This window comes from Mesitornis unicolor, unplaced genomic scaffold (genome assembly GCF_000695765.1).
Source record: "Mesitornis unicolor isolate BGI_N332 unplaced genomic scaffold, ASM69576v1 scaffold26910, whole genome shotgun sequence".
Classification (NCBI taxonomy): domain Eukaryota; kingdom Metazoa; phylum Chordata; class Aves; order Mesitornithiformes; family Mesitornithidae; genus Mesitornis; species Mesitornis unicolor.
Genome location: NW_010160705.1, coordinates 29,072 through 45,449, shown reverse-complemented (window position 1 = coordinate 45,449; position 16,378 = coordinate 29,072). Strand labels below are relative to the sequence as shown.

At 38.4% G+C, this 16,378-nt stretch overlaps 1 protein-coding gene across 1 annotated transcript in view; it reads right to left on the bottom strand.

The window, feature by feature from the left end:
- The window catches only part of LOC104545636 (oxysterol-binding protein-related protein 3-like), a gene marked incomplete at its 3' end in the record, with an annotated part of 33,688 nt that extends 17,578 nt beyond the window's left edge, over positions 1–16,110 (bottom strand). Inside the window, exons 1-9 of the mRNA XM_010190826.1 lie at positions 16,018–16,110; positions 7,382–7,498; positions 7,132–7,185; positions 6,812–6,925; positions 5,867–6,037; positions 2,446–2,572; positions 1,510–1,613; positions 1,317–1,409; positions 551–707 (exon numbers count right to left, since the gene is read on the bottom strand). Of these exons, the coding sequence (XP_010189128.1) occupies positions 551–707; positions 1,317–1,409; positions 1,510–1,613; positions 2,446–2,572; positions 5,867–6,037; positions 6,812–6,925; positions 7,132–7,185; positions 7,382–7,498; positions 16,018–16,110 (1,030 nt within the window). The remainder of the gene's footprint in view (positions 1–550; positions 708–1,316; positions 1,410–1,509; positions 1,614–2,445; positions 2,573–5,866; positions 6,038–6,811; positions 6,926–7,131; positions 7,186–7,381; positions 7,499–16,017) is intronic.
- Positions 16,111–16,378: the final 268 nt, after the last annotated feature.

Here is a 16,378-nt window from a genome sequence, read left to right as displayed (position 1 = left end):
GGGTGATGGAGCAAAGCACCACTAATGAAAAATGGTTTGGAGAGAAAATTTCTAGTCAAGCTGCGCCACTGGCTGCTTTACATGATTTTACTCTTCTGTATTCACTAAAAATAGGTTACTACCATAGCAACCCTTGCATCACCAACAAATGTTGACTGTGAAATACAGTGAAGCACACCAAATATACAAACATACATGTGTTCATATACACACATATGTACGCAAACGCAAAATAGTATAATCGGCCGTTACATTTATTGCAACTGATTTTAAGGTTTTTACCTTTTCGCAAAAAAATACAACCTAGGTTTTTAGCACATAAACCAAAGGGCTGTCCTTTATTAAATAAAAAAATTAAAAAATTTGATGATTAAGCCACTTATTTTCAAATTACTCAAAATCTCAAGATTTGGAATTCCTCAAGGGAACTAAAGGAAGAGAGGGTGTTTTCTGCTTTTACTAAACATTAATCAGGAAACATTCTCCGAAGTCACATCATCATTTAAATTATGATGATACAAAACCACTTCTGAAAGACAATTTCATTTACCTTTATGTGCAATGTTAAATAAGTCCTCTTGCATTTTTGTAAATTCTGATGATGTTTCAGAGCCATCGGAGTAATTTTTCTCCTCTACAAAATCTATTGTAGACAAGTTTGGATTGGAAGCATGCAGTCTCATGGGGGCAGAAAATACTGAAGGCACCTGTAAGGAGGATAGTCATTGGTGATTGTTTTACAAACTGTAAAGAAAATTCTGTTTTATTGTACTCACGTGGGTTACATGTTAGAGACACCAAAACCTGAAAAACTGCTGTCAGTTACCAATAGGTGTGGAATGGATGACACTTGGCAAATGAAACCACAGATATAACTTAGCCCAGGATACCATAATTGGAGATTTGGCAAAACTCCAAGAAACAAGCCCACTGAGAGCTGTAGCAGATGCTATACTATTTTTCCCCAATAGTATCTAATCACACGGCCTCTGGATGCAAATGTGTACAAAACTATCTGGAGAATTTGCAAAAATCTGTACTGATAAAAAACCCCAACATCACAACATCACAACACCCCAGACTGGGGGCAGACTGAAAACATGAGTAAAAACCATGGCCAGTTTCCTGAAGGTGACAGCACAGATCCCGCTACAGATAACAATGACAACGTATTTCTGTTTTGTCTGATATATTATCAATTAAAATAAGCTAGCACAGGACACGGCTTAGATTCATATTTCTTAAACTGGTCACACTGGAAAGTGATCAGTAACTGAGATTTGGAGAAAGATGGGCACTGAAAGGACTGAAGTTACCTGTAACGTTCCTTTAGCCTCTTTCCCAACAACTCTGGATCGCCACCTCCTGTGTGTTCTCTTTTCCTTCTTTGGGCTTTCAAAAGGTCCAACCTTTTAACAACACACAGGACAAAAAAAATACAAATTGCCATAAAACTAGCAGAGCCAAGAAGGAAAACTTTTTTTGGTTTTGTTTTTTTAAACAACAAACCTGCATAGCATTTATAGCAGGCGCTGAATATGTCCTGTGAAGAACATCCATGCTCTGTAACAGCTGGTTCATTTCCAGTAAATATGTGTGACAGTTGGAGAGGTCTGTTTTGAACAAGAGAATATTTTCAGTTGCCCTAAAGTAACAGACACACTGAAAGTTCTTTTCTTTGTAGGTCAGTCTTATTTTGATTTTAGCTAGCTTAAGTTATTTATTGACTAAAGCACACTGTTAGATGACTGGATAAAAAACTTCTATCCTTCTGTCTTCAAGTTCAAATTCAAAATATTGAAATGCATCTATATGGTTTGCATAATCATTTATTTATATGATAATATTTTATGATTGTCTGTTGCAGAAAAATGAGAATAATGTGATAATTACTGCAGTTTGGGACTAGTCAGAGCTGCTCATGGTGAGGGAAACAATGTCATAGGCATCAAGACTGAACTGTACATTCAGAGCTAGAGATAAGACTCCTCTATATCAAGCTGAAACTCAATGGTAGGTGGAATCTTACCAACTAATATCACACAAATACTACAAACTTGACAAGGATCTTCACGCTCTTAGGAAAGTATGAAAGCAGAAGGTGACTTTGAAGTACAAAGATTTAGTGCTTTTTAAATTACTAGATTTTGGATGCTTCCCTTTTTTGAACACCCAGGTTAAGCAAGTTCAAATCTTACTACTGAAGGTGATGTTCGCATATAAAAGAAAATGTACTGAAATTTATAGGTTCCTTGAAGAGGTGCTCACAATTGATACCCCCACATCCAAAATCACTAGTCCTTTTGAAAACATGTGAGCAGTCAGTTAATCAGCAACCATCATCAAAACTCTAACTGCAATGACAATTTACTGTGTAGTACCTCATTGTCAAGAAAAACTAGGGGAAATATTAGGCTACTTTCAACCTCCTTCAAATATCATTACCTCTGGAGCATCTTTCCATGTCTTCAGAAGACTGTAGCCAAGATGAAATCCTGGACTCATTACTCGAAAAGGAAAATGACAAGTTACCTCCAGCTGCCAATGAATTCTGTTTGGTCAAGCTGCCTGCCTGTTCCAAAGAAAAACAAGTGAATTACTAACAAACAATATTTTAACTGTTGTATGCACAAATTTTGACAACCAACAGTTGAGGTCCATGATCAGAGTCAAAGACTGAAGGCATCAATAACATGGAGGGAAAAAAGTGTATGAACTAGAGTAGGTGTATAGTCATTGAGCACCATGTGAGCTTATCTAATGTAACTGCTGTCCACGAGCGGTAGAAATACTAAAGGAACCATAAAAAATTGCTGAAAACTAAATTTTGAGGAAGGACAAAGTTCTGCATAAATTAATTCAATACAATTGAAGCGCCATATCTGAACAGGATCAACATCAGACATTCTGTTTTTTCTTCAGGCTCTCCAAAGAAGCCCTAAAAGTAACTTATATGTAACATGCATGTATTTGTTAAAGTTATTTTTCAGTCAAGAAAGCAAGATCTACTAGATGTTATTTAAAAATTTCACTCAAGGTTGTATGACTTCAGGATGGATTTGGCTTGACAGGTCTTAATGTATGAGTGACCATACACCTCATATGGGTAACTACTACCCTTTTACAAGGGTAAACCGTTTTCAAACTTACCTCATTTTCAGCAGTGCCTCCTCCTATCAGATGTTTCAGGAGATGTTGGAAATTCTGTGTAAGAGCTAATTGGGCAGTACAATTAAGTAGTTTCCAATGGGAAGAAATTTTCACCCAATGCAATCACCAGTTGATTGTGGCCTATAATGCTGATTTCTTCTCTAACGTCACTAAAGATAATAGCCATTCAAATGCCTAATTATTTTTAGACGTTATTAAACCTTTCATCTTATCTATTATCAGGAAGTTGCACAAATTACATGCTTTGTCAACAACTTGTTTAAAATCAGTTTTAAAATGTTTCATCTTAAGTGCCATTACGTGATGTCTTTACTGGTTATGAGAAAAGCTGACTAAATTTGCTCTTCTCTGAAGCGTGCACTTTACAAACTGTTACCTCCTGCTCACATTATATGAAAACTCATGTAGTACTGGTTTTAAATCTATTCACAGGAAACATCATGTACATCTCAGTCAGTTGCAGTTTCCTTAGTTGATCTTTTAAAAATTACAATATAAGCTCCAACTTGAGTTGCAGAATGAAATAAAATGCACTACCCATGTGATGTCATTCAATACTGTGTTAATTTACACAGGTAGTATGCAACAGTAGTAAGTATCAGCAAGCACACATTTTTAAATTAATCTATGTAGTTTAGCTGTTCTGGTCCTACATAAAGTTGTATGAGCTTTAGTCATCTATATATGTATATCCAAATAATAATCCCAGCACCTTTAAAAGCACAAATAACCTGAATTTAAATATGAGCAATTGTACTAGCATTTTGTGAACAAATTCCACATTTATCTCTTCAAAAATCTCTCTCATATAACCAAATTTTCCAGAACTCATTTACATGAGGGGCATGAGCAGGAAGGAAAAAAAAATTGCCAAGAAACAGGCAAGAGAGAGTTTGTGTTGCTCCAGTTAGCACAGTTTTGCTTTTGATCAGCATGGCTAAGCTTTTGAATCCAAGCATTTCACATAAACATATGCAAAGATGCATACATCTACCTCCCAATCACAACAATCAGATTTGAAAACCGATCAAGTGTTCCTAAAAGGAAATAAAGTGCAATGCAAAGTTCACTCAATGTATTTTTCTCAAAATAACCTAACTGCTGGACTGATAGCAACTAACATCAAGCTAAGGCTGGTGTAAATTGGCAAACATCCATTTAGCTTCAGCAGAGCTAAGGTGATTAACTACAGCTTAAGAACTATCCTGTTCTATTTTTCACATGAAATTAAATAGGGCTTCTTTGCAGTGCAAATCTGGATTAATAAATTAAAAGTGAATTAAAGTTCTTCCATGCCAAAGAAGAAATGGTGAGGTTTCTGATAGTGAGCATAGATTTTATATATGCTGGTTATGCAGATTTTTTAAAAATTTATTTTATTTTAATTTGAGAGCACAGGCATAGATATATCATGGGTTATGCAATGTTCCACTTTTGCCTTCAATATCCTTCTTCCCTTCTCTCTCTGCCATCTTTTGGGAGAAAAGAACTAAATGGCCACAGGAGGTTTCCATTTCCTTGCAGATAGCCTCAGAAGACCAGGCTATCAGAGCCACCGAGGTGCTGGTACCACAGGAAGCAGGCAACAGATCTTTGCAGAACAGCTCTGTTACTGCAGAGTGAGTTACTGTTCTTCCAGGTGTCCACTTGCACAGATTACCTCCCTCTCAACCACTAGCAAAAAGCTGTTTGGGCACATGTTTGTGCTTGGTAAAACTCATACTCGGTTACAAGATGGTTCTACCAAGGTGATGAACTGCAGGTACTGGAGAACAAGCCCACTCAGATCATACAGCAATACAGCCAGGTAAGAGAAACCTTAGATAGGAGGATAAAAAAGAGGTGATTGCTGCTTAGGAGACACTCTGGAGTTGACAGGAACAGTTCAGTTACAGTAAGTAATACAGTACTGCTAAAAAGATATTATTCTCAAAAGTGATCACTGGTCCTAGACTGGAGCAGAGAAGCTTCTTGAGGTGAACATCAGCCACTCAACGTGCAGACTGCTGAAGGTACAGGGGTTATGTTCAGGCACAGAACACAATCACTCTTCTGTAAGACTGCATCAAAGAGGTCAGGTATGGTGTCAGATTGAGCATTTTTCAGGTCATTTAGTGAAACTACCAGACACAGAATTTACCTAAAGAGAAGTACGCTGCTGACTGAACCCGTCCACACCCCACCTACAGCATTGTCCTTGCATTGGTTTGAGTAATTCTTTTACCTCAGTTAGAAATATAAATAGTGGCCACAGGTGATGGCTCTTGGATAATTCTTATATACTCCTTAGGTAAGCACAGTCAGATTCATTAATGTAAAAGGGGAGAGGTTTTATTAGCTAAAGGATAAATGAAAAAAATTCTAAAGGGAAAAAAAATCTAGCTGAGTGCTCTTCCGTAACCCAGACTAATATTCACCAGCACATATAATACAAATATTGATATAGATCTCAAAAATTATGAGGATTCTAACTCAGCCTCTAGTTTTAAAAGTCATCACGAAAATAACATTTAACAGCATCATAGAGAAAACTGCTTGGGAGTAATTCAATAAATAATAGAATTTTCCTCTTGACATTTCAGATCATAACTTGAACTCCACCACAAACGTCCATTAGAGTCTTTACTTAATAAACAAAAATCAGACTAATCTAATCCCTGATAAAAGCTCATTGTTTATAAATCATAACTCTTACCTTTCTACCTGGAGTAGAATCACAGAATCCAGGGACAGAGTCCGTAGTAGTAGACGCGGGGAAGAAGAGATTATTGACGTCATGAGGAAACATGGAGATTTCGTTCTGACGGTACATTCTGTGATGACGAAGTTTTGCTACCCATTCATCAAACAGCTCCTGAGATTTCACCTACACAAAAGGTCAGGTTTTATAATGTTCACACTCAAAAGCACTAGCAATGAAGCCCAAGTAATTTGTGCTCATTAGACGGCTAGTCTGGCTGACCCTTATTGACAAAATAGCAGGAAAGTTTTTCTAATGATGCTCCTACTAGAAAGCACACTGTGTGAGCTCAAGCATGGCAGAAAAGTAATCATAGAATAAAATAAAGAAAAAGAGAAACTTCAATTAGTATAGTTATGACTTCCAATGCAGAACACAATACTCGGCAACTTCTAGATGGAAAAAAAAACATTATAAATAAAAAAATAATAATTTGCCATTTCTTAATTGCTATTTTTAAGGTTTAGTCAAGGTTTAGCTAAGCACAAATAGAGATCTGATTTTGGTGATGTATTTTAAAACAATTTATTCCACAAGGGTAGATAAATCTACACATTTGACTGTGGAAAATACTTCCTATAGATAAGACAAAGAGCAGGATACAAGTACTGAAAATAAAAGAACTTGTGCAACAGGTGCATACCCTCTGCTGAAAAACGTGCTGGATTAAAAGAGTGCTGCTAAACATGAGGCTTCTTCAAAGTTTCTATTTAGAACAGGGTTACTGACTCTCCAACAGTACAACAAGGCCTCTCAAGTTATAAAGTGTAAACTAGTCTGCTGACTGAAAGTAAGTTGTTAGTGTGACTGACAGACCTTCTACTATTAAAAAAAAGGTCTCCACCATACACAGCTAATGTTATTTTTGGGAGCAAGGTTATAACAATCTTGAAAACCTACCTTCAAATGGTATATCTGCTCTTCTGTATCCAGATCTATACATTTTGTTGATTTCTTTACAGACATGACAGAAAGTCCAACATCAATGCAGCCATGAAGCTTCCCTCTCTCTATCTGAAAAAACAAAAAGAATACACTTACTCCAGAATAAAGCAAAAGGACAGCTATTACCTGTTGAATCCATCATTTCCCTGTCTTCAACCTACTGTTTAGAACTGCTGAAACTCTATTCCCCATCACCAGTAATATGGAATTATTGTTATTTGGATAGAATAGTGCTGTTACCTTATAATGGCCTTAAAGGATTTTAGATCACTTACATCAGCTTGGCATTTAGAATACTTCAAAATCCCTCGGTCCAAAAAGAAGTATCTCTGTAACCGGAAATGCAAAGAATTAAAAACAAACAAAACACCCCAAAGAAACCCAAACAAAAACCCACCACAACCTCCCCCCATACTTCTTTGGAGAACATTTTATCTGCTCTTAACTAACCTTTTTTGCCACAAAACCACACCAAGCAAGGCACTCGCTTGGCATCAGGCTCTCAGATAGGCACTCCTTTCCTACCTTGTGCCAGCCCTTCAAAGGCCACTTCCTCTTTTTCAGCAAGCAGCCCTCCTGCTTCTGGGGCTCCTGGGTACAATTCATTGCTCCCCGGAGGCCTTCTACGATTTCCCAGCTGTCCTGCTTAAACAGAAAATCCAAATCTAGATCTTGTTTCCTCCAAAAAACAGTTTTGTTAAGACATATTCAAGAGGATGAAGGATATAAGTAAAAAAACCCCAAACAATGTTGAAATCTAACCTTAGATCCATCTTTACAATTTGTTATGTATCTTTCAAGGGGCAAGTTTCTTTTTTATTTTGATAGAAACAACACAAACTAAACAAAACACTCTTTTTATGACACCATCCTTCATTGAATGTTCTTACCAGAATTTTATATGTATATTTTTCTGTGCATACATACACACAGTGTACAGCCACTGCCTGGTCACAATTGAGCAGAAAAAACCTTCTGCCATCATAGGCAGAAACAACCTGTGCTAGAGGGATATGTTTTGTAGGTTATGAAGCAGAAATACAAAACACTGAAAATGAAGATTTTTTTTTTTATATAAAAGTCATTTGCCCATATCCAGTAACTCAAGTTTTGTGTTTGGTGTGGACTGTAACCTCCCTAAAGGAAAAATAATAAAATTAAATAAAAACAAATTAAAAAACCAGGGAAGTAGCTCGAGTACCATGAGGAATATGACATAAAGGGAGAGTACAAGAAAAATAAAAACCACTCTTCATCAGATACACCTCTAATTAAAAGAGGATCTCTCTTTTTTGCCATCAAGAACTCTTAAATGAAACACCCTGCAGCAACATAATAGAGGAGCAAATAAATCTCATAATATTTTTACAGTTCTTATTTATGGAAGCACTGCTAATGACAAAGTCACATGAGTTTCAAGATTTCTGATCAGAGATCTCATGAATTATTTATGGCCAGCTACCGCAGGATTTGACAGATCAAGAATTATGAACAACTGACAGGTAATGGCATGTGCTGGTACCGTCTCCATATATTTAAAAAAAGACAAAGAATTCTTTAACATGTAGAATTTAATGACAAAAAAGGACCAGCATGAAACACTTCAGGGAAAACAGAACTATACCAGGTAGGTAAGTACTTGTGGTCCTCCCTGTAAGATACACAGGGAAGTATTCCTAAGAAGGACTTGACTGACTAAAAAAAAAATTTAAACCAAAAATGAAACAGAAATCAGCAAGAGTGCCAGTTGTGCTCATTTATCAATCTCCAGAATCCTTAAAATTCACCCCTGGAGACCTAGAAAAGAAATTACCATCAGGAAATATGTTCATTACTTGAGTAACAAGGCATAATGGCAAACCACCTTTGAAAGACATTCATTAAACAGCTTAAGGAATGTGATCCGTTATTTCACACACTACTGGCAGCACTCCACTATTTTGTTTTTATTTTTCTTGCACTGCACTTTATGGTACAAACTGGAAAGCTGCTCTGCTTCCCTGGCTTGAGTTCACTCTGCCAGCACTCACCACACAACAGGCTGCAAGCAGAAGAAATGCGGGGCTGAGCAGCTCCATCACTCAGTACCCTACAGAACACCTCATGATGTTCTACTACATGAAGGTAAGTAAAAACACTGTTGTCTTAACCAAAATTGTTATCAATGGCATGCATTTTGTGCCCCTGCAGCTCTGGATATTATTCTAGTCAGTTCTGTAACAAAGAGCTTCTTTACTCCTTCCAGTCTGAGAGATATTTTGACAGCTACTTAGATACCATTATTTCTACCCAACAATCATGAATTCACATTTGTCCTACTGAAATCCAGAAGTTACACTCCACAACATTTATTTTTTATTTTTACTACTTTGGGACTCACGTAAGATTCTGAATAATCATGAACCCTGGACTGCTTTGGGGGGAGTTACTATGGTATCAGGGAACAGAGAAGTTACTCATGTATGCCAGGAGTCAGCAGGATGAAGGGGAAGCAGAAGGCGTCCTGGGCTGTCTCCAGCACACCAGCCCAACACCAGCCACAGCAGTGCACGCTCTGCTGCTGGAGACCAAACGCACTGCTCTTCCACAGGGTGAAGCTGGCAGAGAATGAAGCAGAGCCAGCCTGTGCTGGTGCAAGGGCAGGCAGCTAGAGCTGCAGTTTGACAGCTATTCAAGTACAAAGGCAGCTCTAAGCCTCCACAATTAAGGACTTTTTTCCCCTACCTTTTTTTTTTTGACAGAGCATTCCAGTTTACAACCTTGAAAGCCAAACAGAAATTATATTCCACCACCTCTTTTGCCATAAATCACAGAATGGTAGGGGTTGGAAGAGACCTCTGGAGATCATCTCGTCCAACCCCACTGCTAAAGCAGGTTCACCTGCAAGCAGCTTGCACAGGACCACGTCCAGGCGGGTTTTGGATATGTCCACCTGTGGAGATGGAGACTCCACAACCTCCCTGGGCAGTCTGTTCCAGTGCTTTGCTACCCTCACAGTGAAGTAGTTTTTCCTCATGTTCAAATGGAATTCCTGTGTTACAGCTGGTGACCATTGCCCCTTGTCCTGTTGCTGGGCTCCACTGAAAAAAGTCTGGCCTCATCCTCCTGACACCTGCTCTTTAGATATTTATAAACATTGATAAGATCCCCTCTTGGTCTTCTCTTCCGCAGGCTAAACAGAGCCAGCTCTCTCAACCTTTCCTCATGAGAGAGATGCTCCAGTCCCATAATCATCTTCGTAGCCCTCTGCTGGACACTCTCCAGTGGTTCCTTGTCTTTCTTGAAATATTATGGCACTTAAATGCTTTCTGTAGCGGTCTTGGATCTCTTTTTCCTGTTAAAGATTATCTATTAACCCAATCACAACGATTGGAACTGTTATGATGACAGAGAGCAGACTCTTCAAATATCATCAAATCTAGTGTAATGCTACAATTTATATTAATTAACAGTTTAAGTTCCTGCTGCTTAAATGTCCACATGTGGATAAAATCTCATCTCCTCAGAAAATATGATCTACGAAATGAGGCAATATAAAAAACAATATTGACATTAGCCAGTTTCAAATTGGAGACTTGGATAAAGGTAAACATTTTAAAACGTCAGAAACCTGATGGAAATAGTGAGATAATCCTAGTTATGAATCTACAGGAACATCTGTGAGATTAAGAAAAATGTTATGGTTATGTGTTTGTTTCTTCTTGAAATTAGCCAGAAGAGCTTAAAAGTTGTTTTGCCTGACTACCAAGAAAGCTATTTCCCTTGCCTCCACTGAAACATATTAAACTGCAGTACTCAAACACATAACTTTTCCACTGAGAATTAATCTGATAGCAGTCAAGATTAGTGAACAGTAGAGCTTTTTCAATATTCTAGTGTTAAACCTAATGAAACATTTTCTTGAATTTTGGATCAAGTTCTCACAGACTTTGGTTAAGCTTAAACTCAATATATGGTTGATAGAGTGGTCTGCTTGCAGGAGACAAGCAGAAATATGAGCACAATCAAGAAAAAGACAAGAATCCAGATCCACCTTTCTGTAAGGACAAAGTTAGAAAGAGAGGGACTCCTGAAGTGAGACAGATCCATGTTATGAAGTGGAGAGAAAGGAAGCAGCTGAAAAACAGCTCAGCCAATTACACCCACCTGGAATACACACCATGTTTTGGTCAAACTTTTAAATATAGAGCACATCCTGGCCTGCATAACAACTCCAATTTTGCCTGGGCCTCTCCTGCAGTTCAGACACAAAGTGTCTCCCACGTTCCTGCAGGAAAGTCCCATTTCTCACTGTTCTTCAGGCCAGTGAGGTGGCCAAGAACAAGCCTTCATATTTAAAAAGTGTGAAAATCAGAAGAAATGCTGAAGTGGGAGGATTTGTTCCCACCAAACAGGCCCGAGAGCCTGTCGAATCTCAGGAGGTGATGCAAAGTCTCCTACTCACATTTCTGCCCTACTCACACTTTGATTGCAAACTTTACATAAAGGTAGCTTCATCTAATTAGAAAGGGACACTTTAAAAAGCCCAAGACTATTTAATCAACTAAGCTACCTAAGGAAAGGCAAGGAATAGCTCAGAGAATTAATGAGTTTAGGGACTTGCTGGATACATGCAAGGTGCAGTGCTGCAGTGAGAGCATCTGATCATCCTCCACATCCATCCGTCCATCCAGAAGAGTTCAACCTTTCCCATCTGAACCCCTGAACTCCCACATTTTTCAAAACAATGTTGCTGTGACTGGTTTTGGATGTGTTTGTTCTTGATCCAGACCCTATAGAATCTTGATTGGTATTTTGTTTTGCAAGAGATCTGACACCTCATTTAATGCGGAAAAAGCATCAGTTGCCTATTGCTGGGAGCAGCTGCAGAAGCAAAAGAAAACTGCTTACTCTCTAAAATGAAGACAAATGAATCAGGCTGCTCAGTTATCATCTATTCTCATCTGTCTGAAATGGCAGAGGAGCAAATTGGAGATATAGGAGCTCCTGAAAGCTATTGGAAGCATTCAGATTCTGCTCCATTTTGCTTATTCTTATCCCACACCAAGAAACTGAAAGAAAGAAAACTGAAAGAAACACTCCAAACCACAGCACTAAATTAAAAAAAACACAACACAACAACCACATGGCCCAAAACTCCCAACTGAATGGCATTAACAATTCTAGCATAAGCCTGATTCCCAGACTAGTAGTGTCTTAAGGTTATGACACTACAAAATATTTTGTATCATTATGGGCCAATATCTGCACAAAATTATCAATGCTGCATTTGCTGCCCAGACAGAAATTTCACTTGAGGTTGAGGGAGGAACACACTCTTCACTTTTCTCAGGTCCAGAGGTGCTCATTTCAGATCAGCACTGGAACTTCATCCTGTAGTTGCTACTTAGCTTATATCTGCTCTGTGGCTGAGAAAAAAAACAACAAACTTTGGTCATCAGAGATAAGTCTGTCATTAGGTAATAATAATAAAATAATAAGGTAATAATAGGTAATAATAGTAATAAAAGCCTCCTCATTTTCCACAATATCCTGCAGCATACAGCTCCTCAAGGTGAATTATTTCAGGACAAAGAATGAAGTAATGAGTTTGAACAGCTCTCAGACTGATGACAGTGCTAGACTTTCTCCCAGTGTAAAACGCAGTCAGTTGTACAGGGTATTTGAAAGTGCCAAAAATAGAAACCTGCTTTGTGGAGGATAAGGGCTGGCATCAGCTGCAACTAAAGCATTTGTTACGGTTCATAAAATTGGCAGAAATGATTTAATTTTCCTTTTTAGAGCATGAGGGGTTTTTTTTCAGCAGCATTCCTGACAAAGCTTTTCCCTACTGAATCTATTTTAAAAGTTAGTTAACATATTAGACCTAAAAATAAGTACCGCAATAAATCCTCTTTTGATCACAGGTCAATTTAGATTTAAAGAAGATCAAAACCAGTTTTTCTTCCTCACAAAACACAAAGTTTGAGTTGTGGCTTTGTAGAAGGGATCCCTTTCCATGGCTGAAGGAGAAGGGCAGAGAAAAGCAGAGAGGTGGGATGTTGCAGTAGCCTCGAAACTGCTATGGGGCTTCAAGATGAACTTACAGAAACAGGATTAACTGTTAGCATCTTCAGTTCACACAGCGAATGTGCTGGATCTGGCAGAAAAAGGGCACCAAGTTTAGCAAAGAAAGGAGTAGGGCTCTCCAATTCCTGCACCTCGGCTTAAGTCAACTCTTTTTTGGCACAGTGGCCCATCTTCTGCATCACAGGACTCTACTTATGCTCTACACCACTTACACATGTTGCTTTGTGGGGAGCAATAACTAAGTTTTAGTGGGCACAGCAGCCTTGTACTATGGGGTTTCTATATCCCAATCTCAGGTAGCTGCTTATTATGTGGTGCTAGTGTGTAGCACCCTCAAAACTCAGATCTCACTATTTGGGGGAAAACCAAATGAACTGTCTAGGTCCCTTTCCCTGCACATTTTGGAAAATCTTTCTACTTAATCAGATTAAAAGAACTGCTGCATCTGAGCAGCAGCACAGAGAAAAGCACCCATCAGGCAGATCTGTTGTTAACCTGCAAGCAACAAGCCTGGGTCTGAAGGTCTCTGAGAGAGGCACAAATGTTTGAAGGAGGAATAAGAAGCCCTTCATGGAGCTGGAAGATGAAGGAAAGAATAGCAAAATCATAGCACTTCACTCCCCAGTCTGCACAGCATGTAGCAAAATTATTTAAACTTTCATGTTACTATTAATAAAAAATATCAGTAAGTGTTACACTGTACTCTTCTACCAGGGTTTTGTTGGGGAAAAAAAGAAATCTGTGGCCCTTTTGAGATTAGGGGATTTTAAACAGATTTATAGAATTTTAGATTGTTGCTGTTTTCTTAAGAGAACACCTTAAAGTGCTGTCAGTTAAACTTACATGCAGATGCAAAGGGCAATTTAACTCTCAGACAGTGGCACCACTCATCCCCAGTCTTGTCAGCCCTGAGTAGGTGGATATGAGTAGGGAGGGACTGCAAAGCTCCCATTTACCAACACAAGAGGCTGAGTGAGAAAAAAAGGAATTAACAATGTAAACAGAACTACGTGATCAGGTGTAACAAGAAATCCTCTGTGGGAATGGGTGAGTGAAGGGACAGGAAAGATCTCAACATCCTCACTGCCCAGACCAACAATTTAGATTTTATAACATATACTATACTATAGAGTTTACACCACTAAAGTGGGGATCTATCTAGCAAGATAAAGATCTTTATAATCTGGAAAAACAGAGCCTTTTGAGGAGCATGAACAAGGAGATGATATCTGTTCCTCACCCAAAGCCCTACTGTGTCCATGCCAGTAAGTCTTTACTGTCTTTTAGACCTAAAGGTCCTGCTTTCCACATGCAGCACAGAAGAGAAATCTAACAAAACATTCACTGAAACAGGCTACCATCACAAACTATAATTAAGAAATAAATTTTTTAAAAGTATATGGGAAAATGACTCAGAGATGTTATTTTCAAGTAAATATCCAAAGTGCATATTGTACAGGATATTTAAATCTTTGTTCTCCCAGCAAAACAGTTTGTTCTGTAAACTGCAGGAGAACTTCAGTGTGAAAAAACAGCCACGCGAAAAACACCAAAAACTCTGGGGAATTAAGGAACAGCAGTCCACAGCCACACACATAAAAACTGACAATGCTGAAAGAAACTGTAATTTAGAATTTCTTTTTCTTTCTTTCTCAATGTGGCTACTTTGAAGGAAGACCTCTAAATCACTTGAGCAGATGCAAACGAAGTTATAGTTTAAGGTAGAAAGTTACTGCACTTGGTAAAGAAAGAAACAGAGCCGGTATTAAAGCATTCCTTACAAATATTAGCAAGTCCCTATTTAAAAATAAAAATATCAGAGAAAGCAGTGGAGCCTTAAAAAGTATGTGTAGCTTCTGTAAAACATGTTTGTAAATTTTCAGACTACATAGAAAAAGCAAGCAAGCAGAGCTTCTAGCCCTGCTTAGTGATCATTTCCCAGCTTATAGCAAGTTACACAAACTCTCCAATTTCTGTGTGCTTGCCTTTACCTAACCTACTCCGTAACTCCATTTATCTTGTCCTGATAGGTGTATGAGGCAATTTACCATCTGCCTGACGATAATGAATGAGCACAGATGGACCAGGAATACAAACAAAACACCAAGTTGCATTTCTCACCTTGGTCAGGTACACCTTGCATTTTTGTACAAGGAACAAAACTTGGGGATTGGCTAAATGACATTAAACATTACTGAATTAGCCTTTTCTCCAAAGAGAGCAGGTGAGAACAAAATGGATAAGCAATGGGACCTGCTAATAACAGTATCAAAAGGCTGAGCGAGCCAACAGATCTGGCCATGTTGAATGGCAGCAAGCGAGGTTCTTCAGAAATTGCTTCTGCGTAAGTATAGTTGCTTATCCTCACTGTGTAACACACCAGTGGATTTAGTCACGCTTATGTAAATCTTATTATTTAACACTACATTATAACACTTGATAGACATGAACTGTTGAAAAACACAATACCAAATGTTTTAAATTACACTTTTTAAGGGTAATCTCATACCAAGGATATAACAACTAACAAATAATGTTGCAGGAAAACAAAAAAGGCATCTTGAGAGCAAGGATTTCTTTGCTTGGTATACTAGAAATACACAGCATTTCTTACAAGCACAGCACTTCAAAGAACATAAATTGTTCAGAGATTTGCCTGCCGTGCCAATTGTACACACAGAGAATGCAGTCCCAGAAAAGCAGGTGCTATTCCAAAACACAGCTGAGGTCTCCAAAGTTTTTGGGGGATTGAGATGCTCAATTCTGATTAAAATTTCAACCTGAGGCAGCTTCAAGAGCACCACTAAGCCAGCAACTGTACAAGTAAAAGTTTATGTTGAGCATACTGCTCATGATTTTGCAAGTATGGATTGCATGTTTAAGCTTAATTCTCAAGGTGGCTGCAGGTCAATGTTTCTTGCCCACAAACAGAAGCTGTCTTCAGCAGTCTCACTTGTCAGGTGTAGACATGTCTTTTAAAACTTTAAGGTTTAAAGACCAGAGATTAAGAGATTCGCCGATATTCAAGAGCTAAAGTAACAGCCAACCTTAGTAATGCCAACCCTTAGTTGGGTTGAAAAACTTTGTATTACCTGTCGGCTTCCCTGCTTAGAGGAGCAGCTGCTTGTACTTCTTGAAGGAGACAACATCTTCTGGGATGCACCAAAGTTTTTTTCTTCACTCATGATCCAATGCTACTTGTTTCACATAAGCTCACTTAGAACACCATTAAAAGGTAATTTAGAAAATGTGTTGGAAGACTCTTGAGAGAAACGCAGAACTCATCCTTCACCCAAATGCAGTCCAGTGGCATGATCTGCATCCCCTGGGATTTCCTAAAAGGGAAAAGAAAAACAAAAAGCCAAGTTATCCGATGCCATCTCTTACTGCCATCCTGAATCACAGAATCACAGAATGTTAAGAATTGGAAGGGACCTCGAAAGTTCATCCAGT